This window comes from Mus caroli, unplaced genomic scaffold (assembly GCF_978045245.1).
Source record: "Mus caroli unplaced genomic scaffold, Mus_caroli_1 scaffold_12, whole genome shotgun sequence".
Classification (NCBI taxonomy): Eukaryota; Metazoa; Chordata; class Mammalia; order Rodentia; family Muridae; genus Mus; species Mus caroli.
In genome coordinates this window covers 11,668,446-11,694,408 of record NW_028227267.1, presented here as the reverse complement: position 1 = coordinate 11,694,408, position 25,963 = coordinate 11,668,446, and the positions used below count along the sequence as shown (strand labels likewise).

At 44.7% G+C, this 25,963-nt stretch overlaps 1 protein-coding gene and 1 long non-coding RNA gene across 9 annotated transcripts in view; one reads left to right on the top strand and one right to left on the bottom strand.

The window, feature by feature from the left end:
- Nucleotides 1-25,963, top strand: part of Flnb (filamin B) — a 134,277-nt gene that overhangs the window by 24,506 nt on the left and 83,808 nt on the right. For 4 of the 6 annotated variants that reach the window (XM_021181303.2, XM_021181302.2, XM_021181301.2 and 1 more), the window contains exon 2: nucleotides 25,206-25,454. In XM_021181303.2, the coding sequence (XP_021036962.1) occupies nucleotides 25,206-25,454 (249 nt within the window). Of the gene's footprint in view, nucleotides 1-12,097; nucleotides 12,117-16,293; nucleotides 16,314-25,205; nucleotides 25,455-25,963 lie in introns of those variants that run through there. The other 2 variants (XM_085828386.1, XM_085828385.1) reach the window with 2 other exon arrangements.
- Nucleotides 7,703-16,149, bottom strand: LOC115029239 (uncharacterized). Of its 3 annotated transcripts, none has more exons than XR_015044601.1 (6): nucleotides 16,002-16,149; nucleotides 14,884-15,042; nucleotides 12,885-14,150; nucleotides 12,566-12,674; nucleotides 12,184-12,239; nucleotides 7,703-9,552 (listed from the first exon to the last, which is right to left on the bottom strand). It is a non-coding gene; the product is annotated as an uncharacterized LOC115029239 (long non-coding RNA). The 3 variants fall into 3 exon arrangements; XR_003834810.1 differs by having other exon boundaries at nucleotides 12,626-12,674; XR_015044600.1 differs by lacking the exon at nucleotides 7,703-9,552 and having other exon boundaries at nucleotides 12,110-12,674.

Sequence of the window (25,963 nt, the reverse complement as noted above, 5' to 3'; positions counted from 1 at the left end):
TTACTTCCAGTGTGTTGCCTCTGGCTTTGCAGCAAGTTTGTCCAACGTGGCTCCAGTGTCTAGCTTCAGCTGCTGCGGAAGATGCGAACGAGTTTGTGTGGATGAACCCGGGAGAAGGGACGGTGTCCCTTAATCATTCATCCTGGCCTCTGCTGGGCCTGACAGCCTCTGACTAACAACTTCATAGGTCAGTGACTAGCCTGCCTTCCACTTCCCGTGTTCACACATGGGGGTGGAGCCATCAGAGCATAAAATGTGTTAGGGAAAAGGTCCATAAAAATCACCACCGCCGTTAGTGTTAGGTGACCTTTCTGTGGTAGGTTTTGAACTGAGCTTCATGGCTGAGCAGAAGTGGAGACATGGGTATGAAGTCCCAAGACCAAAGGGAAACAACTCCGTGCTGTGGACTTGAAGCATGATCTTCAATAAACCCAGTTGAAGGTTTAATAGTTTTTCAAGTTTTCAGAAGTTTGGAAACTGAGCTGTTTAAAATAGAAGTCAAAGAATGAGACTTGGTTTTAAGCGAATGTCTTTGCAAACCTGGATGTGCTTTTTGATGCTGCCCCACCTTTACAGAGTCACTTAGCAGGAAACTCTGTTCCGTGTGGTGAGGATCTAGATTCCTGCTCTTAATCACTGGGAACTTAGCTTTTACTTAGTCCTACTTATAATCACAGTAAATCATCCTATGAGGAAGAAGAAGAGGGCGAATACATAGGATTTTCAAACCTGCTTTACTGAGGTCCAATTCATATATGGAATGTGTAGGAGGAGTTAAATTTAAAATTAAAGCTGGTGTGTGTGTGTGTGTGTGTGTGACTCAATGATGGCATAAACAGCATATTTTCCTAACACTCGGGGACCTTGGTGTGACTTGTTGGCACTGCAGAAACAAGCCTATAAAGTTTGTGGATGTCTTTTTCCTCTGCCTGGTGAATATTTTCTCGGAATGCCAAGTGCCTGCCCATGGAGATGGAACCGGATTGCTTCCTTACTGAAGCAGTGTTGCTTTCCTTAAGTGTTTGGACGCCTGGGAGAGAAGTTGGTTCTTTGCCTTACTGCCAAGAAAATTAGTACATGTCAATTAGCACAGTGGTTAAGCAGGTCGTGGTGAGGTCTTTCCTTGTATTTATTTTCTGCAGAGTTGACTTATTTTGAACATGCCCCCCTCCCTATGAAAAACAGAGTTGTAACAGACCCTTCTAAAGCCTTCTATGATCCTCGGCTGCACTTGCTTGGTCACTGTAGGAGTCACACCCAGAGCTTGGTATATGCTATATTCCTAGCACCCCTGTGTACTTATTTTTTGAGTTATTTGGAAGTACCAAGCACCCATTCCTCTACACATGTCAGTGGCCTTCAAGAAGATTATCATAGTGCCGGGCGTGGTGGCGCACGCCTTTAATCCCAGCACTCGGGAGGCAAAGGCAAGCGGATTTCTGAGTTCGAGGCCAGCCTGGTCTACAAAGTGAGTTCTAGGACAGCCAGAGCTATACAGAGAAACCCTGTCTCGAAAAACCAAAAAAAAAAAAAAAGAAGAAGATTATCATAGTCATAATTTCCTGCATACCTGGGAGTTAGCTGCTACCCAGTAATGGTATGGTACTTTGTTCTCGCTCTCTCCCCCTCCCACTCGTGTGTGTGTGTGTGTGTGTGTGTGTGTGTGTGTGTGTGTTTCAGAAGGCAACTTTAGGGAGTCTTTTCTCTCTTTCTGCTACCGTGCAGATCCCAGGATTGAACTCAGGATGTCAGGCCTGGCAGCAAGTGCCTTTACCCACCAAACCATCTTAATAGCCCAGTAAGAGCATTTTGATAAAGGCTTCCCTAAATTCTTCAAAGTGCCTTTGTATCTTGTGTTTGTCCACGCACGTATGGGTGCATATACATGTGTGCACATGCATATGGAGGCCAGAGGTCTTCCTCTGTTGCTTTCCACATTTTTTAAAGATATTACTTTTTTAAATTTCATTTCATTATACATGTGTGTCAGCGGTAAGTATGGCAGGTTTGTGCTTTTAAGTGCAATGCTCATGAAGACCAGAAGAGAGTGTCTAGGACTCTGGAGCCCGAGTTACAGGCAGTTCTGAACTGCCTAAAGTGGATACTTGTGTGTGTGTGTGTGTGTGTGTGTGTGTGTGTATGTGTGTGCGCATGCGTGTGTGTGTGTGTGTGTGTGTGTGTGTGTGTATGCATGCATGCATGTGTATGTGTGTGCACATGCTCAAGCACTCGCACATGTACACCACTCATAAAGAGGTCGGTGTGTTTGAGGCAGGTTCTCTTTTATTTCTACTGCAGTGTATTCCGGACCGCATGCACAATTACAGTACTCACCACTACATCAGGGCAGGCTTTTATGTGGGTTCCACACGGGGAGCTCTGGTGTCAGGCACGCAAGCGCTTTTATCTACTCAGACATCTCCCTGGTCCCAGTGGTGGGTGACTGACTCCTACTTAGTTTTGATTATGTTACAACCTAATTGTGTATGTACATAGTGCACAGCATGGCGTGTTTCAAAAAATAAATATGGAGATAGGAGATGGCTAAGTGGATAAAGGTGCTTGCTTCTTGCTGTGGAAGACTTGAGTTTGATCCCTGGATCAGGGTTGTCCTCTACAGAGGACATGCACATACACCTACACGATGCTAATAGATAAAAAAATGTAAATGTCTATGTATGTAAAGGAGATTTTTAAGTGTCTACCGGCTTTAGAGAAAAGCTCTTCCAAAGGGTACAGCTTACTCTCCTTAGCAGCTCTTTCTGATTGAAATAGAGTTGCATGACCAACAGCAGAATATTTAAGTATTAACTTCAAAAGAAAGATGTCTTAGGAAGTGCTCCTGGGAGCCAGCTGCCATGCTGGATGCTGTGAGGCCTTTCCTCGTGCTGGCCCTTTACCTGTAAGGCCAGGGAGCTTGGCAGAATTACAAATGAGTTCAGAATGTGAAATAGCTTTTGGGCCTCACAGATTTAATCCCAACCTGACCTCCACCCTGCAGTGTGGATTTAGGCAAGGTTTTGAGTTTCCTCCGTGAAGAAGGGTCATAGTGGATTTTGAACTGGGCTTAATATAAGGCCTGGTTCATTGTGAACGCACAAGATTTGTTGATTGAATTAATTTCTAAATCTTTGTCCTCCTCCCACCCCCACGCTGGGGCTTTAAGCTCAGGCTTTCAGGCAGGCTGAGTATACACATTGTATATACTTACTCTAAGAACCACACCCCAAGCTCCCACTTCTAGGCTTGTTTATATTTTACTTTAAAATTTTTTGTTTAACTCCATTGACTGTTTTATAATGATGGATGGGTGGGTGGATGGATGGGTGGGTGGATGGGTGGGTGGATGGATGGATGGGTGGATGGGTTGATGGTGTGGGGAGCCCCAGGAGGTGAAAAAACATCTTTTCTCCTTCTACCAAGTGGGGGCCAGGGATCCAATTAAGGTTGTTGGGTTTGGTGGCAAGAGCCTTTACCCACCAAGCTGTCCCTACAACCTAGTCCTTGTATCTTTTCTTGAGACCAGCTCTCCTATAACCCAGACTGGCTTGGAACTCCTGTGTATAGTCCCATGGAGCCTTGAAACCCTAATCCTCCTGTTTAACTAAAGGGTTGGGTTACAGATGTACCCACTATACTCAACTCCAGTTTGAGGGTTTCAGATAGATCTTAATCCTTTCTTATGTGAAACCTATAATTTTAATTATATAGTACATATCATTTGCCAGTTTCCTCAGCCACCCATACTACTGATTTATCACAGTTTACTCACCAAGTAAGTTCTTGCCCATATCATTATAGATTCTGTGTATTAGGCTTTCATTTATTGAGCTAAATTAAGAATTCCTTTTTTAAAAAAAGAATTAAATTTCAAATCCATTGTATACAAATGATTGTATCCTTGATATCCTTCAGCCAGGGGGTAGTAAATGTAAAACATTCACATTAAAGCCCTTTGGCAACAGTGTTTGTTATTCTGCAAATAATCTTAATTGTCAACATTCATTCCCAGAATGTCACCTCAGCTTCTGTTCTGTGTCCTGACATTCCAGACCAGGGTGGGCTTCCTTGCCGACAGGATTGTTCCTTCTGGGTTTCCATGTAGGGCCAAGATGTTACTCTGACCATCAGTGCGGTGCCTGGTGGTTGTGGATCTTCTTTGCAAAATCATATTGACTTCTTGGCAACATCATAGCTTTGTTTTACCAGTCAGAATGGAGTAAGGATACAGAAGAGTGAGGAGTGTACAGAATCCTGGATTTTTGTGCCATACTCGCTTCTCCCTCAGTGCCTCTAAATAAGGTCTCTATGAGGCTCTGGCTGATCCACAACTGTGTGGGCGCCACAGTCATGCCTTTGCCTCCCAAGTAATGACATTACAGTTATAAGCCACCATGCTTGGCCCCTAATTTGCTTTCTAAAGGCAAGTGTGTGTGTGTGTGTGTGTGTGTGTGTGTGTGTGTTTTCCAACGTGTGTAAATGTGTGGTATATGCTTACTTCTTTTTGATCTACTGGAAGTCAGACTCAGGACCTCAAGCACACTAAACAGATACTCCACTTTCTCAGCTTTGGCCATCTGTCCCTCAGCCCCTCTCCCCTTCCTCCTTGCTCTTCCCCATCCCTCCTTCCTTTCCTATCATGGTTCCTGCCTCCACATTCCAAATGCAAGGGTTACACAGAGCTGGGGAGTCCATCTCAAGGCTGCCCCCACACTAGACAAGCATATTACCAACAGAGTTTTGGCCCCAACCCTCTTGTGCCTCCCCTTTGTCCCCTCTTCCCCATCCCTGTCCCCCACACCCTGGCAGTTTTGGCAATCGAGTAAACCAAACAAAGGGATAAAAACTCACATGTGTTACCAGAGAAAAGTTACATTTGAATTTCAGATAAACAATGTTGATCCTTCTAATGTAAGAATGCCCCACATGTGGCAGTTCTTGCATGTTAGAAACTCTTGCACAGGGCATACTTATTAAATTCATATTTAACTTTACCGGATCTGTCTGTGTGTGTTTTGTTGTATTTTCAAACTCTGGCAACCCTGGGTCCTGTTGCAAGCTGCTTCTGTTTTGTCTGTTTAGAGGCTGGTATTTGCAGCTTCAGAAGGTCCTGGGGCAGGGGCTCACTGTTTAGGCATCACTTAGTGGCTTTGGGCTCTGGGGTAGGGGCCAGATTAGCAATTAGCTAAGCATGACCTCATTCTGGAGGAATGAGCTCTTGCTAGGTATTAGCAAAGGTTTAAGCTCTAGGGAGCCATTGTCAGGCGTTTGCTCATCAATGATGTCATCAGCAGGAGCAGCCAGCTTCAGGCCTCAGGAGAAGCCCTGAAGCTAGGACTCCAGTTTTGGTAATAAATGGGAATGGAGTTTCACAGGTGGGGTGTGGAGGAATTTATTAGGCTATGAAGGCTGACAGAGCCTTCTGCTTTCGTGCAGCCCCAATCAGGCTTCTAGATTCTGATGAGCAACCAGAAGCTTCTAATGGGGTGATTACACGGTTGGCCAGAGGCCCTGGAAACATCGGCTCATTCTATGAACACTCCAGGAGCTGCGAAGAAGGTGTCAGGGCTGTTTTTGTAGCTCCGAGTGGGGGCCCTTAATCTGGGGAGTCAGGGAAGGTCCTTTAAGGGAGAGAGTCTCTGGGGCCACGCTGTTTCATTCAGCCCTTTTCTGGGGGAGGGTTCTTCCTGTGGAGAAGGGGTGCGTCCTCTAGATTTAGATGCATATAATGCCTTTTTTTTTTTTAACCTTGGGAGAAAGTTAAACTAGAACAAGCTTAAGTCATTAACCCCATCCCACCATTTTCCTTCTAACTCACCTGTATTTTCCTTTTAAAGCAGCTATGTATGACTGGACACATCATTTCCATTCACAAGCCTTGCTGACCCAGCGAAACTTAGAGTTTTGGTCTCAGTCCTTTACTTTGGATAACAAACCGTTTGGAAAATTGCACCCCTTCCCTTCTTTTATTTCTGTTTTGAGATGAGGGTCTTTGTGTAGCAGTGGCTGTCTTGAAACTTGCTATGTAGACCAGGCTAGCCTCAAACTCAGAGATGCAACTGCCTCTGCCTTCCAAAACCTAGGATCACAGGTACATGCTCTGTAACGCTAGCTGGTGAGTAACTCACTATATATACCAGGTTAATTCACATATATGATGACATGTGTGTCACAGCCACAGGCCAGAGGATGATTTGTGGAGTCAGTTCTTTCCTTCTGTCTTTATGTGGATTCCAGGGATTGAATTCATGCCACCAGGCTTGAGCAGCAAGCACCTTTACTTACTGACCCATTCTATTGGCCCCCTTCCCTGGTTTTTAAATGAAAGTTTGCCATGCCAGAGTGAACTGTCGAGAGAGAGGATATAATAGAAATTAAATGCTAAGTGTGATAACCACAGCCAATTAGTTTTATTTGATTGAAATTTCTCATAAAATATTACAAAATGTGATGACTATTCTTGGTTGTCAACTTGGCTACGTGTGGAATTAACTAAAATTTAAAAATGGGGCCATACCAGTAAGGGAATTTATGCTTAATTTAAATTAGGAAGATCCCCTTCTAATCTGGATTCTGAGGTGGGAAGACACACACTTTTATCAGGTCTTAAGTGAGAAGACGCCTATGTAATCTGGACTATCCCTTCTGCCGGAAGCCTATATAAGGACATGCAGGAAGGCTGCTTTTGCTTTTTGTCTGCTTGCTCTCTCTTGCTAGCAAGTCCATTCCCTTACTGGCATATGAAACTAGTTAGTTCTTCATGATTCCAGTGACGGCTGAAGACCAGCTCAGGCATGCAAGCTTGTGGACAGAGCAAGCCAGTAAGCAGCACTCTTCCATGGCCTCTGCATCAGCTCCTGGCTCCAGCTTTCTGCCCTGCTTGAGTTCCTGTCCTGACTTCCTTTGATGATGAACTGTGATGTGGAAGTGTGAGCAGGATAAACCCTTTCCTCTCCAAGCTACTTTGGTCATGATGTTTCATAACAGTAACTCTAACTAAGACAGCGACGTGAGGAAGGAAGGATTTGATTTAGCTTACAGCTTCAGGAATACAGTTCATCGTGGCAAAGAAGGTATGATGGCTGGAGCGAGGCCGAGCAGTGAGTGTGAATTCTCGGCCCAGACCCTAGTCTCTGAGCTTTTGCTTGACAGTTAAAATTAACCATTACAAGTCATGGTCTCTAGTCTCAAGCTTATACGTTTCTCTGGGTTTCTTGAAGTGTTCATGTACGGAATTCTAGGCATTTCTATGCAGTTGATATGACAGTGTGAGCTGTGTGTGCGTGTGCATCTATGTCCTGGTTCTGAAGTTCTTATGTATGCTAGGCTCTACTGTTAGGCATCTAGGGAGGCATTAGACCGGCTTGGACACTGAAGATTGACCCCTCCACTCATGATTATAGTTGGACCTCACATCTTATTTCCTTGTGACTCATGAAGGGAAATTTTCTCTTGGTCAAGAGAATAGGATCTCAGTTCTTCAGACCATGGATAAAGACATGACAGTCTAATAATCTACCACAAAGAAGAGAGTACTGCATTCTGTTGTCCTCTCTCTTAAAGAGTAAATCCAACTGGGCTTGTCAGTCACCTAGCTAGGTGACATGCTCCTGACCTCCCGTAAAGACTTGCTAAGGAGATGAAGAAATCATTATCCCTCAAGGAGATAACGTGTTTCTTCACCATGGGGACTCGTCCCCTGCAGAAGTAGCTTGCAGACAGAAACACTGGAACGCTGAAATCCTCAGCACGTGCGTCTTGACGGACACTCAGGCCTTCCTGCTGGCTTCTCTGAGCCTTCCCTTCTTCCCCTTTATTGCAGACCTTCTTTGACTGTAGCTCAGAAAACATGACCTTGTTTCTTGTTATCTCCCTTCTTGCAGCTGGTAGGATTGATAGTTCACCTACCCTATGGTTTTCTTCTCAGACTCTAATAAAATGGTCTTCAAGCATCCCTGTGGGATGGCATAAGATTCTCTTCCTACAAAGAGAACTGGATTTCCTAAGTCTTATTATTATTATGTGTCTTGTCTTATTCAGTTCTTTGTTCAAGACCACAAAAAAACCCAAAATTTTATCACAGGCTACCCCAAAATTACTTCTAGTAAAATGCTACATATCCTAGCCAGTTGGGGTTTTGTTGTTGTTGTTGTTGTTGCTTATAAATTTTTAACTACTTATTTGAGCTTGGGTGTGAATGTCTGTGTGCCACGGAGATATGTGGAAGTCAGAGGACAGCATGTGAGTTACTCCTCCACCCTCCATACACACGGAAGCACTTCCTTCGTAGAGTTTTGTAGTTACAGAACAAAGAAAGTCATAAATCAGGATAATTTTGAAATATGTTGAAAAATACATCAGATAGCAGATCACAGTGAGATGAGGAACTCTGTCCTGATAGGCGTCAGATGCTGTATGGTGACATTGTTAACTTTTGAGTTAGGAAGCAAATGGTTTGCTGAGGTAATAGATTCCAAAAGGTTTTTTATCTATTAGTCACAGGATGTTAGACACAGAAGTGGGCAAGGAAATGGCTATTTAGGGGGCTCAGACTAGCCCAAGATAAGGTGATTAGGTCTGAACGTGTGACTTCCAGCCTCTCTCCCTCACTGAAGTTTGGTCATCCAGCCAGTCAGTCTTTGAAGATAGGGCTTCTTTCAGTAATTCTCATTAACAATTTGTTTACAGCTCAAAGCTTGCCCAGGCATTTTCCTCTAGTAAGATACCACCTCCCAATGATCTACCACTTCCCTGGCACTGGGGAACAAAGTGTTCAGGTATCTGAGCCTTTAGAGAACAGTCTTATTCAGACCCCACCAGAGGAGAGTTATTTAATGGGGTCACACTGGGAAGAGGAACAAAAACAGGACCAAGGATCCTGCACCTCAGCTCACTCCATCTTCAGGCTTCTGATAGGGTTACATTTCAATAGAGGCCCAGGCGCAAGCAGTCCTGGTCAGGGTGTGGCAGCCTCTCGTTCTCCCACCCCAGCTCCTAGCCTTGACTTAGCATTGTCTCAGCTCCAGTCACTGCTCCCAGGTGTCAGATAAGCCCCTCCTCTTGGCTGACACCAGGCTTCAGCCTTTTCCTCTTGCCAGCATGAGATTCCTGGGGAAATTCCAATTCCTTGGGGACCTTTGTTTCAAAAGACCGATAGCCAAAGTGGAAGCACAAATAACCCCTGTAGAGTGTCTTGCCTGGACGGGTACAGGTGGAGTTTTCGAATTTCCCCACTTTCACATGATTTGATAAGCCAGTCCTCGTCTGAGGGATTCCTCTTTGTACTGACTTCAACAGTGGCCTGGATCCAGGGGACCCTCCCACTTCCTCCTTTATGGCACTGTACAGTCTGTTGATTCTGACATCAGAAGTTCCAAAGCAAATCCAGGAAGGAGGAAGCTGCTTGGGGCTTGAATTCCAATCATTGCTTGCTGCTTAAGAATGACAGTGTGCAGGGGAGCATTGTGGAGCATACCTTTAATCACAGCCCTCAGGGGGTGGAGGCGAAAGCATAGTGACCTGATGAGCCAGAGAGATACACTGACACCCCATCTAAAAAAAAAAAAAAAAAGATAAATAAAAAATAAAAAGAAAGAAAAAGAAAAGAAAAATGACAGCTTGCACCAAACAGTAAGTTGCTTCCGGAGTTCAACAGAACCTATAAACACTAGTTGAGGGGGTGCAAAGGGTGTGTCTTTCTTTAGCAACCTTAATTAGGAAAATGGTTCAGAGAGCCTTTTTTTTCTCTCTCTCTTTTATCTATAAAACTTCTAGATTCCAAGAGGCAGGGTTGTACTTTCTTAATCCCAGCTACAGAACCATTGTAGATTAGAGAAAGATGCTATTCTTTGTTGCCTGGGCTCCCCTTGCATCTCTGTTTCCTATCTCTCTTTTCCTGTGCCTAACTGTTTATAAAATGTTCATTTCCCAGGTTCTGGGGGATGTTTGGAGGACCTGAAGAGTGGTTTAAAGTAGAATTCCCCAGAGTGAAGAGAATTATTCTCCTTTGAGACAATTTTTATAACATTCCCCAGCTCAGTGATGTCTTAAGTCGGTAAAGTACTTGATGAAAAAGCCATGAAGGTCCAATCTCAAACCCTATCACATTTAAAAAGCTGGGTGCATCTGTAATTCCAAAACTGGTATGGAAGGGTCAGGAGTGGGCAGACAGGTGACTTTCTGAGCCAGTGGTTTAGTTAAATCGGGGAACCCCAGGTTCAGTAATAGACTCTGTCTCAAAAAATAAGATTGTGAGATGGAGAACAAATGAAGGTGACACATCCAATATCCTGTGCCCTCCACACTTACATGGAGCATAGAGCACACACACAAACTGTTAAGTGTCCCACAGACTTCAGAGTTGGTGTTAATTACCAGCAATTCTATAGCTGGAGCTAAGCCAGACTGTCATTGTAGTCAGTGGCACTGTCTTGAGGGCTTTGGGACTTAACACACGCGCACACTCCACACTCCCTAGTCCAGTAACGTCTGGAAATTGAATGGAATCCTAGTCATCTCTTGGAGATGATCAGTATAAATTGTATGTTGAGGTGCCCTGTAGCAGCTTAATTTTTTCAGACATAATGGTTATGTTTTTTTTTTTTTTTTTTTTTTTGGTTTTTCGAGACAGGGTTTCTCTGTGTAGCCCTGGCTGTCCTGGCACTCACTTTGTAGACCAGGTTGGCCTCGAACTCAGAAATCCGCCTGCCTCTGCCTCCCGAGTGCTGGGATTAAAGGCGTGCGCCACCAGGCCCGGCCTAATGGTTATGGTTTCAAACCAGCTTGGACTACATAGTGCACCATTTCTCACACCACATATTAAAAGGTTGAGAACCACTGATATAGGGAGACCCTGTCCCAAAACAACAGTTGTTTAGTGTGTTACTAGTGTTGCTTTAGCCAAAACACTTCTCTACCCCACCACGTTTGTTTGTTTGTTTGTTTGTTTGTTTGTTTGTTTGTGTGTGTGTGTGTTATCTGGAGGAACTGGTGGTGATCTGATGTGGTCTCTTCTAAGAAACATGCCACTCAAGATGATGAGGGTACATTTACACAACTAACCTTAATAGTCGGGACTAGTATTTTCATGAGTATTTTTAAAATGTAACTAGTGTTTTAAACCTGTAGTTTCATGGGCATTATCGCTTAAGGTATGTGAGGCAGGGACGAATTGAATTAAGGAAAATACTGGTGAGTGCTCCAGGTGGTGGAAGGATGGGACCACGGTTAAATGTGGCCTGGGAACAGTGGGCAGCTCTCCTGGAGGCAAGTGTAGGCAGGACAGTTCCAAGTGTTAGCTGCCAGGGCTTAGAGGCAGCTGCAGAGCCACACAGGCTGTGGATGAAGAACTGGCAATAAGGAGATTTGGCGCAGACTGGCTCTCCCTTCAGTCCAGCAGCAGCCGGTGGCTGGGCTAACGCTGTGGAGATAGATTAATCGTGTGTCGGTCACACGCTCTGCACTCTGGACAGCATGCCTCAGGAATGTTAGATGGAGTTTCCCCCACTTAGCAGTGAGTCTGACCTGCTGTATTCAGTCTGTTTATCTTTTTGCCAAAACCTGTTGTCATGGGACAGAATTCAAGGGCGAGATAATAAATCTTTTACAAGAGTGACGTAACCCTCGGCATTTTCCTTTTTTTAATCCTTTTCAGTTTTTCAAGCATTTGTGACAACTCTGCCCATATATTGACCACATCCTTCGTGTGCCTGTTTGGTTCTCCAGGGAAGGATGATCAACAACAGGCTTTGGAGTCAGTGACCTAAGTTCAAATCCCTGCTTCACCTCTGGAGCTATGTGACTTTGGACTTAATTTACTCCTTATTAATTTTTTTAATCTGGAAAGTGGAGCTCACAGTGGCATCTCACAGCATCTCACAGAGAATTCAGGAATGTCATTGCACTAGGTCAGGTTGGCTTCTGAACCTTGCAAGAGTGCTCAGGAGATCAGGGAAAGGATCCAAAGAAGTTGTTTTTTGTTGCTGTTGTCTGGAAAAAGATGTCTTCTCGCTGTGTAATATAAGGCCTGTCATCCCCTGCTCCCCTGAGCTGTTCAGAAAGGACGGAGGCCATCTCAGTGGCTTGGTGCCTGCAGCTCCAGTGGGTGTGTGTGTCTGGTGAGTAATGCATTTTCGTTGTGAGAAAAGTGAGTGAGGGAACATCTCAACAAAACAGTTAGCAGACCTGCAAAGTTTTCTCCTCCATCTTCTTTGAAGAACAGCACTCAGCCAGCCAGAGTCCTAGGAACAGAGCAAAGGCCCCTGCTTCAGTGTCTTCAAGATTGAGCCTGTACGGATATGACCTCAGTCATACACAGCCCCTGGCTCCCCTTTCACACACAAGCCTACCAAAGTCACAGTTTCTATTGCTGGATAAAGCCTGTTGATTTCCCCCATATTCCTGGAATCCTACAGAACCCTGCAAGCAGCTTTATTGAAAAGTTTAATATGTGCATTATTGCATCTCTATCCTTTGGGAGGTATGTGTAAAATTTGTTTTAAAAGGAATAACTATAATTCACAACAACAACAACAACAACAACAAGCCAGGTGGTTGTAGCACACACCATTAATCTTTGTACTCAGAGGAGGCAGAGACAAGCAGATTTCTCGAGTTCCAGGCTAACCTGATTGACAGGGTACGTTCCAGATCAGTCCAGGCTACATAGAGAAACCCTGTCACGGAAAAAACAAAAACAAAAAAATGAATGAATAGAAGGAAGTTAAAATTGAAAAATACAGGCAGTACAGAAGCATATGTCAGCAACAGCACATAAAAGCTCTTTCTGTCATTGCTCCATCTCGCTAGAGGCAGAGAGGACAGTGGGTATGTGCTCATTCCCTTGCTAGAATGTTCCCTCCCTTCCCCAATGTGCCAACGCTTACCTCTGTAGGAGGAACAAACAAATGTTCCTCATTCTTTTCCAGCAGCCCGCTGCTCCTGTTTGTACAGCTTCTTTAACTGCTTGTGGACTTGAAGAATTTAAGTTGTATTGATGTATTAGGTTGTTTTAATGATTAACGATCTTTTTAATACCACCTCCTTGCCCATGTCAAGTTAGACAAAGAAATCTCTTTCAGAAACGTTCTTGAATGCTTTGTGCTTCGAATTGAATTTAGGGAGCCTGATTTTAATTTTCTGTCAGCCATTCTGGAATCTGCTGATAGGGTCGGGGTGGTGGCCCACAGAGCTTAGCAAACCAGCTCAGCAGCTCACCAAACATCTTGATTCTATCAGTCTTAAGCCAGGGTCCCTGATGGGTCCCATTCTTCTAGCTGTGAGCAGATGGAATGTTCTTCCACAGAGAAGGCCAAGTTCTGGGAGGCAATCAGTGATGAGCAGGTTTTAACCAGAATAGGATAGTTCTAACCCACTCTCGCTGCACTGATGGCATACCATCCGTCCCCATACTTGTGTGTTGACATTTTTACAGTAGTGATAATAGTATTCACTGTAGCCCCGTTTGTGTGATGAGGCTGTCATTGGGTACCCGCTTTACCGAAGGGTGTCACACTGACTTCATACGCTCAGTCCACGTGCAAACAAGTAGCCCTTCTTGGCCGCACAGTTAGTAAGTCGCTGCACTTTGGGTGTGATTGGAGCTTTCCTGACCCTAGGGCAGGGCATGTGAACTTATAGCTATGTGTCATGAGCTGACCCAGTCTCTTTCATCCCTAGGTAACTTGGCTACCAGATAGTAACTTCGCTAAATGACCCCTTCCTTTTTTTCTCTGAGTAGCCCCAGGCATCCCGCCTCCATGCTTTTTACCCAGAGACTTTAGAGATAGGACCTGTTAACCTGCAGCAAGGCACCCAGTCTCTGGGTAGGGTATGTGTTCAGGGATCAAATAGTCTTAAACTGGGAGTACAATTTTTAGCTGTCAATTAAGCTAAATCTTGCCACGGGATCCAGCGCCATCCACATGTGTTGCTGCTGGGAGCAGGAAAGGCATGCTGTCCTCGATGCCCTGCAAATTCTTTTCCCCAACTTCATCCTCTTTCAGTTGGTGATGTTGAGAGCCAGCTGGTATAAATTATTTTGAATTTCCCTCAGCTTTCTTCCTATTCACCACTTTAAATTGGAAGTTTTGTTCTTTTTATTGCTTCACAATCTCTGGGCGCCCGCCATCTTCCTAATGGGCTTGCATGACCTGTAACATGAGCTGGATTATGGAGGGAAGTGCAACCTTGATCTGACTCTGTAGCCAGGTTCAACGTTTACATGTTTGTAATTGAACGAATACCCATCCTGTTCACCATTATTATTTCTGACCTCTACTCTGATTTATGTGCACATATGTATGCATGTGACAATATCAAGAACCATAGCTTAGCATGGGGAATACAAAGCCAAAAATTCTCATTTTCCCCCTTTACTGGTTCTTCACTGTACTCTGTGTATACTTTACTCTTTTCATAGACTGTTTTAGAGCAAGTTTAATCTCCTTTCTTGTTTAAAATTTAACTGGTATCCAGCATGAGGTCTGATGCTTAGAAGGCAGATGGGAAATTTTTGTTGGGCATAGGAACAGAAGAGAAAGAACAAACAGGGCTTTCAAAAATATTGAGTAAGCCTAATTTGTATTTTCCAGAGGAAAAAAGCAGAGTAACAGGTTTGTATTGCCTTGGGCAGAACCATATCTTCTAAGGAGTTGGCTGTAGATGGTTTCTCTCTAAGAACCAATATGCAGGGACTTCCTGGAGAGAGAGAGAGAGAGAGAGAGAGAGAGAGAGAGAGAGAGAGAGAGAGAGAGAGAGAGAGAGAGAGAGAGAGAGATCCTTGATTACTGGAATCCCAGATCCCAGAAGATCTTGGTGGACAAGCAGCCCTGACACATTATTGCACTTCCCGTGTCCTCTTTCTGTTGTAGCCAGACTACATACATTCTGCCCACTGTGTTGTCTCCTCGAGCCTTGCAGGTCTGGACAGTGAAAATGGGTGGAACCAGGTGAAGTTCACGTGCTCTGCCTGTGGGCTGGCAGCCTGGTTCCCATCCTGAGCAGCCTATGACTTACCAGCCATAAGACCCTCTGCCTCCTCACCTGCAGAGTGAGAGTAAGGACTTAAATGTTGTAATATAAACAGATTCAGAGTATTAGAGCAATGGCTTTATCTCTATTATCTCGTTTTTAAAATGGGGTTTAACTATCAGAGCCAACCTTGTATGGTCTTTGTTACAGGGAAGGGCTTCAGGATGCACAGGGCTTATCCCTGGGAAGATTCTGAATAGGAAAAAAAAAAAAAAAACAAAAAAACAAAAACCAAAACAAAACCTGTCATGTTGCTGTTGACCACAGAAAGGGTGCTTAGGGGTCTTCTCAGGCCTGTTTCTCGTGCCCCCCCCCCTTTTGTCGGTGGGTTGCACATTCAGGCAACCTAGCGCTCATGTGGGTCTAACTTCTAGCAAATGAGCTGCATTTCAGGGGAGGTGGCCTCTCTACATGACAATCTGAGATGGACTCTGTGACCCCCATTCATAGCCAACAGTTGTTATTTCAGCTGGAGATATATAGACTCTGAGTGGTGGTGGCTGGAGGCTGTGAGCCCAGGACTGATGGTTGTCATGCTATGGTGGGCTTTATGTGCTAATGCTTGGGTTTAACCCAAAGTTTCCAGTGGATGTTTTCTGCTCTGTGACTCATGAGCATGCTCAGAATAGTCCTTGGGGCCTTGCCCTGTTAGTCAACCCGAAACTCTATGGTGGGTCAACAGTGTGCGCTTACGCAAGGACTGATAAAAGTGTACATAATTTAGACCATTTTGGAGTGTCCTTTCTTTGCCCCCTTTTTCTTTAACTTTCCTAACAAGATTATAATCATCATTCTAACATTTGATAGTTTTTGTTGAGACATGATTTTACTACATAGCTTGCAACTCCATATACATGCCAGGCTAGCCTAGAATTCGAGATCCTTCTGTCTCTACCTCCTTCCCAGTGCTATTCCTGACCCTTAAATCTAACTTAAAGATTTCCCAGTAAAAGAAAATGAATGTTACTTACAGAAAATAAGGACTAGACCGCTGCAAGACAATTGAAAGGAAGGTTTTTATTGGAGGTAGGTTGGAGAGTACAGCCAGAGGCGTCTGGGCGAGTCCAGAGCATGGAGAGGAAGTAGTGCACTGAGCCTGGCCAGCAGAGTGGGTGTAGCCAAGAGAGGCGATGGGAAGACAAATGAGAGAGCCCAGAGAGGACAGGAGAGAAGGACTTAAGGTCAAATGGCCAATTGACCAGGTTATACAGCAGTGAGAAGCTGGAGAGAGGGAAGAACTGAGAGGAGCCAGCTACTGAGCCTGGAGCCCAACATATGCTTTGGTATGCTAATAGGAACCCTGGTTAGCTGTTTGTCCCAAGTTTTTGGACCAGACAATTTATACCCTCTTCTCTGCTGTTTAGTATTTAATCATTTAGCCTAATATCAGCTTTATTATTGTATATAAACTTAATTCTTAAGTGAATTATTTTTTTTAAAAAAGTATTGTTAGGGAGGGGTAAATAGCTACTAAATATTGAAAAATGTAGCTTACAACACAATACCAAAATAAAAGCCAGGTATTTCTGGAATCATTTACTACAACTATTTCTACTTAAGGCTGAAAGTTCAACAAGTGTACAAGGGACAGAAAGACTAGTTTGCTGGGTAGGAATGTGTCATGGCTTTCAGTAGAAATCTCTTTTCTACGTGCCCGTTTTGGTGGTTGTTTTGAGACAAGGTGTCACTACGAAGCCTTTGCCAGCTGGAACTCACCATGTAGACCGGGCTGGCATTGAACTCATAGAGATCCACCGGCTTCTGCCTCCCTCCCAAGTCCTGAGATGAAATGCATGTGCCACTATGCCAGGTTTGCAGTAGAAATCCCCAACATTTGAAAATATTTACTAGATTCTGTGGCAGTGAAGCCCATACTGCCCCTCAGACAGTACCAATCCTGATCCCCACCATGATATTTCTGAGCCTTCCCTTCCCATACAGAGGTCTTGTTCATGGCAAGCCTTGGTAACCCACGTCAGAATCTTGTTGAGGCTAGAAGTGGCCTCAGAGTCCTCCTCAATACACCAAAAAGACATTTACTTCTGGCACCAGTGTCGTTTTTGGGTGTCATTGAGACGGTTGATCTTGGTTGCCACATTGATGAGATTGGGAATTCCCACAGGACCACCTATGAGGGACTTTCTAGATAGAATGGTTGAGATGGGCAGACCCACCTTAACTGTGGATGGCACCATTCTGTGGGCTGGGGTCCCAGACAGGACACAAAGGAGAGAACGAGCTGAGCACTCTCCATCTCTCACTGTTTCTCCACTATAGATGTAATCTGACCAACTGCCTTATGCCCTCTTGCTGTAACCCCCCCACATGATGGACTGTGCCCTCTCAAACTGTGAGCTGAAGTAGACCCTGCCTTCACTTGCTTTCCTCAGATACTTTTGCAAAAGTAACAGGACAGTTATGAATGAAATCATCTTTGAAAGCTCACCTATCAAAACCTTCTGAATACACTCTTGAACAATCAAGACACAGTTGGTATAAAAATTACCTCAGAGCTCCCTGCCAGTCTCTGAGCAGTTTGTGAGCAGGAGAGATAATCGGAAATCCAGCGGATCCCAGTTTCCTAGGCCAACCTTTATTGTGGTCTATATTGGTGTTTTGGTTTGGTTTGGTTTGATTTTTGTTTTTTTTTTTTTTTTTTTTTGGTTTTGTTTTTTCGAGACAGGGTTTCTCTGTGTAGCCCTGGCTGTCCTGGAACTCACTCTGTAGACCAGGCTGGCCTGGAACTCAGAAATCTGCCTGCTTCTGCCTCCCAAGTGCTGGGATTAAAAGCATATGCCACCACTGCCTGACTGTGGTCTATATTGAAATAGACCCACGTGACAATAGGTCATGTTACTGCTGTCACAAAGAGGCTTGGATGAGTGTGTAGCGATGGTGGTGAACTTTGAGACAGGTGGACAACACCATCAGGAACACCACTGGAGAAGAATGAAAATGTGCTTTTTATTGTCATTTTTGATCTTTGGGAGCCCTTTGGTTGTTGTTGTTGTTCTCCTGGTCCATACCCCAGTCGGGTCACAGCTGAGGAAGGTGTAGGTTACAGCAGTCTGGGAGCTAGCCACCCATCACCCAGGGCTGGAGTAATGGCATTCTTCACTTTTTCCCACTGCCCACTGACAACACCTAGGCCTTTGAAGTCCAGAGAGGCTGGGAGAACCATCTTTCTGGAAGCCACATACCTAGGGCTGAGAAGGGGAAAGACGATTTTAATGCCCTTTGCCATAGATGCTCTCCAGTCTTCCGGGCCATGAGTCACCTGGCTCTACGTCACTGCCTTGTCTATTTATTGCTTTTTTTTTTTTTTTTTTTTTGTCCGAAGCCCTGGAAAGACAGAGTACAGAGAGGAATGAACTTGCCCAGGCCTCTTACCCTTCCTGGGACCCCCTGCACAGTCTGCTGTGTGACTAGAAGGACCGGCCATAGTATACCAGAATTAGGACCCTGGTCTTAGGCAACTGGCCACAATGGATCTTCTTTAACCAAGACTCAGTGTGGCTAGGCTTTGTCCCTTCCACATTTTCACTGAGGAACTGGAACAATTGGTCAGCTGCCTCCTTTCAACTCCAGTTGCCCTGCCTTTTGGACACCTGAAGACTACAACTCAGGCATGGTTTGTGGGGCTGAACAAGTCAGCCTCACAATGCCAGTGAGCCCCAGGCACATGAGCGCAGGAGGGCTGTTGAGGGTTCTGTGGGAGCAGCCGTGTCCAGGAACTGCTGCTACCAGCTCACCACAGGCTCTGAACATCATCCCAGTTTCCAGGTGAGAGAACAGAAGTGTAGAGAGAAGAAGTGATGGAGCTGAGGATACACGCCCAGAACCTCTCCTTTCTGGGCTCTCCCTGGCTTTCCTTCTAGGCCTAGAAGAGGAGGAGATGGGGAGGGAGTTCCAGGCCAGGAACTTTGAGAACCACAGACAAGGCATCATGAGATCAAGACATCTAAACAGGGCTGAGCACATGACCCAGAAAATCTGCTCTGAGTACCATGGTCCTTCTGCCAGGTTCAGTCAGCTCCTGACTAGTCTCTGGGGAGCTCTGTGGGGGAGGGGCTCCTTGGGGCTGTGTGAGTTTTACTGCTCAGCTCACTGATCTCTTGCTTAGTGGAGAGCTCAATTCTGTATGCCCTGGATTCACAGTAGTGCGGTGGTCAGGAGGGGAGGCCTTGGAGTTGTGGCTCTCCTAATGAATGGCTTAGCTGAGAACTGACAAGCTGAACAGTTCAACTGCATTTAAGTCCACCAAGCACTTCTTTTCATCTCTGGTTAGAAATGACACTTGAACTATGCTTCCAGCTCTAGGGAGGAATATTTTACATATTATGAAAATTATAGGTGAATGAATGCAGGAGGAGAAAGAGACTTATTAAGCACCTACTGTATGTCAGCCTTCACACTCAACTCTTGGCATTCTCTGGCCTTACCCCTCACACCACGCTGTCAAATCATTGATTATAATTCCCATTTGTCAGATGAGGAAAATAAAGGTCAGAGAACCACTGTGTTGTCCAAAGAGAAAAATGTAGTTGAGCTGTTGGTTCCATGGCCAGTTTTTGCTTTGTTTGTTTGTTTACTGCTGTTGTTGATGATGATTTTATAGCCCTTTTATACTTGTTGTACTGAACAATGAATTTTGACATTTTTGTTCACATATAGCAGGTATTCTGACTGTATTCATTCCCCATTACTTTTCTTATCCTCCTCTCTGCTAGTTCCTCTCATCCCATCTGGGGTGTGTTTGTTTGTGTGTCCCCACGTTCCCTAAATGCATTACTTTTCTTTTTCCTTAATATGATGATGTCCAGTTTTATCTATTTTCCTACAAATGGCACAGTTTATTCTTTTTAGCTGTGTACATATTATATATTCCATGCACACACACACACACCATTTTCTTTTTCCATCGGTGGAGGCCTAAGCTGATTTTGTAACTCGGTTATTCTGAGTCATACAGCAGCAAACATGGATGGACAGGTATCGCTGTGGTTTGCTGACATGGTTTCCTTTGCTGTATACCCAGGAATGAATGGTACAGCTTAATCATTATAAGGCAGATTTTAGCTTTTTTTTTTTTAAGATTTTTTAAATTTTTATTTTATGTATGTGAGTACACTGTAGCTGTCTTCAGACACACCAGAAGAGGCCATCAGATCTCATTACAGATGGCTGTGAGCTGGGAATTGACCTCATGACCTCTGGAAGAGCAGTCAGTGCTCTTAGTCGCTGAGCCTTCTCTCCAACGCTAATAAATTTTAGCTTTTAAATGAAGCCCTGAACTACCTTCTGTAGTGGCTGCTGTAGCCTTCATTCCCACCAACATTTTGTAAGGCGCCATCTTCCTTCCTTCACCTTGCCAGCATTTGTTGTTTTTATGTTTCTTTGCCTGTATGTATGCAAGTATATACTGTGTGCACTTGGAGGTCAGAAGATGCGCCAGATCCCAGAAACTAGAATTGGCGGCAACTATAAGGGTGCTAATATCCAAACCCCTGCTCTCTGCAAGAACAGCAAGTGTCTTAACCACTGAGTCATCTCTCAGACCCTGTTTCCTTGTTTTGCTTGCATTTAATTTCATTCTATGTTCATTGATGTTTTGACTGCACGTATGTCTGTGTGAGGGTGTTGGATCCCCTGGAACAAGAGTTATAAACAGTTGTGAGCCACCATGTGGTTGCTGGGAATTGAACCCAGGCTCTCTGGAAGAGCAGGCAGTGCTCTTAACCACTGAGCAATCTCTCCAGCCCCTCATTTTGTTTTTAATGTTAGTCATTCTGATACTTTTATTGATTAGCCACCTGTCCTCCAGGCTCCATGCCACACTGCCTCCTGACAGCGAACAGTTGCTATGTGTGCAGAGAGCATGGAATTTTGTTCCTGTAGCCCTAGTGACACTTTCCCTCTTAACTCCCGCATCACTTGTTGCCTGTTTTATGGCCCTGTAGCCAACTGCCTCATGGCCAGAGGATGGCATACTGTTCTCATGCTTTCGCTCGACTCCTGCTACCTCGGTTAATCATTGGCAGCCATATAGAAAGGTGCCTCAGGAACTCTTGTGTTATGCCAGTGGTAGCACTAGATGTAGATGTAGGGGACATGGTTGTTTTGGTCTGGCCCTTGCTGGTGAGAGATGGGAGAGATGAAAGTCTACCATATCCCTGACTTTGGAGAACTGACCCTTCAAAGAAGCATTTCAAAGTTATTTCTGCAGAATGCTAAAAATATCTGGTATTCACCTCATAATTGGCCCCATTCCACATACAAATCCTCCTTAACAAGGACCAGAGGACTGATACAGAGGTAATATAAATAAATTCCATTGTACAATTTATAGTAGTTCAAATCAACTGTGTAGCTATTTAAAAAGGCAATGCTGTCATTTATAAGTAACTGGATAATTGTAGGTAGTTTGAGAAAGTGTGTGTGGCTTGAGGGTTGGGGTTGCCAATCACCAGGGTAGTTATTTGGGAATTGTGATTGGTCGGATTTGGGAGGAGAAGCCCATGGCCAGGTTCCAATCCATGAAAACGCAAGCAAAGTATGAGAGGTTGGGCAGGCATGCTGGGCGTTGGCTTGTTTCGTCCCCGAAAGCAAGAGGCCCTCCAGCCTCTTACTGTGTGTGAGGATGCTTCCATTCACTGTGGTCTCCTCCTCCTCCTCTGTGTGTCAGAAGGAGCACTTCGCAGCACACCAGGTCCACAGCAATGGCCAGATGCACACACTGGGATACCCTTGTGGCATTTCCTTTCCAAGGCCTGGGGAGTCTCCTGTTTCCTGTGGATGGGAACAGGGGAGGTTTTTTGGGCAAATCTCCATCTTTTTTATTGTTCTAAGAGCTGGGCTAAATGTTTGAACCTTTACCTGTCAAAAATCACTTTTGGAACGAAGCCCGTTTTCCCTCCAGCTTCTTAGACTAGCAGGATGAAGGTATCATATATCCCAGGAAGGCCATAAAGGGGGCTTTCCTGTTAGGACACCCACCTTGAACTCATTCGAAACAGAAGTCCAGGTCATTGCATAGTTCATAAGACTGACTCTGACTTTGGCTTGGTCATGCTTTCCCAAATGTGCTTGAAAAGAGCTTTGCGTTCTTTAGAGCAACACATGTCACCCAGATAAAAATAGAGCCACCCGACTTTAGGTTATGAGCTAAATGTGCCCCACACTTACGCACGCATGAGTTTTGAGGCAGTGTCTTACTACGTGGCCCAGGCTGGGTGTGAACTCACTGGCTTTGAACTTCCGAGGATCCTCCTGCCTTGGCCTCCCTAGTGCTGAAGTTACAAATGTGTGCTACCACACCCCGCTCAAATTTGTCCTTTTTCCTTGTAGTAGTAGAGAGGTCTCCTTTTGAAAAGCATTTACTCGACACACAGCTGGGAGAGTTTGAGTTTTACAGACTTGCACCTATGGTAATGAGGCTTCTTAGCCCTGACGGTGCAAGAGTGAGGTCTCCAGTGTGCTGGGCTGCTGTCAGCACCTTACTAGACACACTCAGTATGTGCAGTTTGCTATGTGTGTAATGTTCAGGTGCCTCGTGGTTGGTGCAACAACTGCAAGGTGAAGAAGACTCAGTTGCCGCCCCCCATTTGTTTTTAATATGAATACTCTCATGGATTGGCCACCTGTCCTCCAAGCTCTGAGCCACACTGCCTCCTAAAAGTGGAAGGCAGAGGGCCTGGTAGAAGGTCCTGCTGTTGAAGGAAAGGATCCTAGCACACATGCAGGTGTGCATGTAGCACCACCAGCCTCCGCTGTGCCAGAGTGTATCCCATCCCATAGGAAATAGGATGAAGGTTCTTGCAGGCCTGGCTGCCATCTTGAAACAGGCCAACTTTTTTTGTTTTGTTTTGTTTTGTTTTGTTTTTTTGAGACAGGGTTCCTCTGTATAGCCCTGGCTGTCCTGGAGCTCACTTTGTAGACCAGGCTGGCCTCGAACTCAGAAATCCACCTGCCTCTGCCTCCCGAGTGCTGGGATTAAAGGCGTGCGCCACCACGCCCGGCGAAACAGGCCAACTTTGAACCTGGGTGTTAAGTATGTGGTTGGGTGAATGTGACAAGGATCAGTCCAACTGAATGGCGTGTGTTTAGGTTCTGTGTGCTTACAGAGTTTGATTGGACAGGAGGTACCATCAATCAGTTTGGAAGAACAGAAACACTCAACTAGAAACATAGCATTGAGGTGTAAATAGCAGTTCACTTTCATGGCTCTCGGAGATACCAAGAGACAGAGAAGCTGCCTGTCTATGGGAAGGTGCAAAAGTTTGTCAAGAGGTGTAATAGGAAGAGAGGACACACTGTAGAAACTGTACCAGAGGCCTGAAGAGGATCCCAGGACAGCTACAATGTTTTCATCTTGGGGCCCGAGTAGAAAAGGGATGGGTCTTGATGGTGTTTGTGGAAGGAGGAGGGATAAAGAGCAAATCTAAAGGTAGTATTTAAGTGTTGATGAGTACAGGCAGAAGGTGGAAAGACAGAGAGCCATGTCATGTGTCACCTGCCCATAACATAGCACTTGGAAGGCAGAGGCAGGAGGACCCTAAATCTAAGACCAGCTTACACTAGAGTACAGGAGTCTGTCTCAGAAAACAAATAAAAGTGAGGGTAGAGCTGGCCAGTGTGTTGGCAAGCGCTCTGAGTCAGAGGTAGGATAAGGAAGGAGTCTCTGCTTAAGCTTCTCAACAGAGACTTCGCCTGATTGCAGTGGCTTGGCCATCCTTTGGATGGACAGATTGATAGCTCATTGGTACGATTAAAGGGGAAGCCTGCCTCCTAAACCTACGGGTAGGAATGTAAGCAGAAACAAGTTTTGTAGGAAAAAGATGACTACGACATAATTACTAGTGAAAAGATACATTTAAAAGCTTGTGCAGAAAAATATAAAAGCAGGACAGCAAACAGGAGTCAGTAGTGGACGCCATGCCGTTGTTACTTCCAGGACTGGATACCTTTTACTGTCTATACTTCTGAAATAATTTTTTTTAATTAAGCTGTACATCAATTTAACATTTATAATATTTTTAAGTTATGTATCTGTGTGTGTACATGCGAGTGCAGGTACTCTTGTGGCCAAGGCGTCAGGTCTCCCTAAAGCTAGAGGTATAAATTGTTGTAAGTCACACATCTGTGGTAGGAACTCGTTAGCTCTTTACAAAAGTAATATGTACTTTTAACTGCTGAGCCATTCCTTCAGCCTTGGAAACTTCAACTTTAATTGAAAGAAAACCAATCAGAAACTTAAGTACAATAGTAATAGATAGCCCAACTCATAAGAAACAGTGCCATGGTGATTATATTTACTGGAGGCTTGGAAAAGAATATAAATATCATTTAGCTTAAGAAGTTGTAAGTTACTTGTGAATTAACTCATTTATAACTCATAATATAAATCTTCAGGTCATTTATAATTTTATTTATTTATGTACTCAATTATTTACTTACGTATGTGTGTGTGTGTGTGTGTGTTCATGTGCTTGGAGAATAGAGGGCAACCTCCTTGAATTATGTGGGTTCCAGGGATTGAACTCTCAGGCTTGGCAGCAAAGCACCTTTACTTCTTAAACCCATCTGCGTAGTCCCTCAGACATTTCTTACTGTCGACATGTATACAGCCCTCTCTTGGAATATCTCCTACATTTAAGAAGGAAGTGTACAAAAGTCTTGAGTTCCCTGTACGGGTTCAATTCTTTGTTTCAGCCAGTTTTCAGTTGGAGGGACAACTAGGTCACCCCTCCCTGGGCAGAGAGCATTATGACATTCCATTTTGTTGTGTCTCTTCATCCATGCCTCTAGTAGCATGTGATTTGCAGCAAAGCTTTTGATCATTTGAGATCTTCACATAAATTTGTTTATCTGGGCTGAGGCATGGGCTCATCTGTGGCATTGGTATGTTTGTTGCTGATCTATGTCATTTACCATGTTTCATGCAGAAATGTAGAGACAATAACATAATGCATCGCAATGATTCAGGGCAATCATTAATAAACACCTTGGATTGGTTGTTGCAGTCATTTTGTTTCCAGAGACCCTGAAGCAGATCCTAGTGCTGCGTCCTTTAACACCGAAGGGTCTCAGTACAGTTCCCTTTCCTTTTTACAAAGAGTCTGACTCACACTTGTGTAACGCAAAAGAATGACCAAGCCGATGCCTTGTCTTCCCAGACAGTAAAGCCATTGTGGATGGGAACTTGAAGCTCATCCTGGGCCTGGTATGGACTTTGATCCTTCACTACTCCATCTCCATGCCCGTATGGGAAGATGAAGGGGATGATGATGCCAAGAAGCAGACACCAAAGCAGAGGCTCCTGGGATGGATTCAGAACAAGATTCCGTACTTGCCCATCACTAACTTTAACCAGAACTGGCAAGACGGCAAAGCCTTAGGAGCCCTGGTAGACAGCTGTGCTCCAGGTAAGTGCCTGTAGTTGCCTAAGCCATCTCTGCCGAGTGGGAGTGCATAGATCCTAAATCACTGTGAGAAGGGTTGCTTGTGCTAACTGGTGTGGGACTCTTGGTATGAGTCCATTGTAAGACAGAGGATGAGCCAAGATGGTTCTGTGCCCTTCCTTCCACAGGCAGATCTTCTAGGCCTATCCATACATGTTTGTCTCTGAATCCAGTGTTATTCATATCACCAGAAACACTCCAGTGCCTGAACTTTGAGCAGGCTCTGGGGTTATAGTTCACCAGACTCCAGCCCTGTGTCTTCCCACATTGGTGCCTCATTTCCTGTCGGCTTAAAGAGCACATGTGGCTCTCTTCAGTGGCTTGGCATGGGAGTCTAAAGCCTTCTGCTAATGGGAAGTGACCGTTTTCATTAACTACTAGCTTGACTCTATACAGCTTTCTCTGCCCCTTTCTCTCTGTAATGCTGTGGGTGGTGCTTGGTGAGGATCCAGTTAGAGCCTTTCCACCCTGGC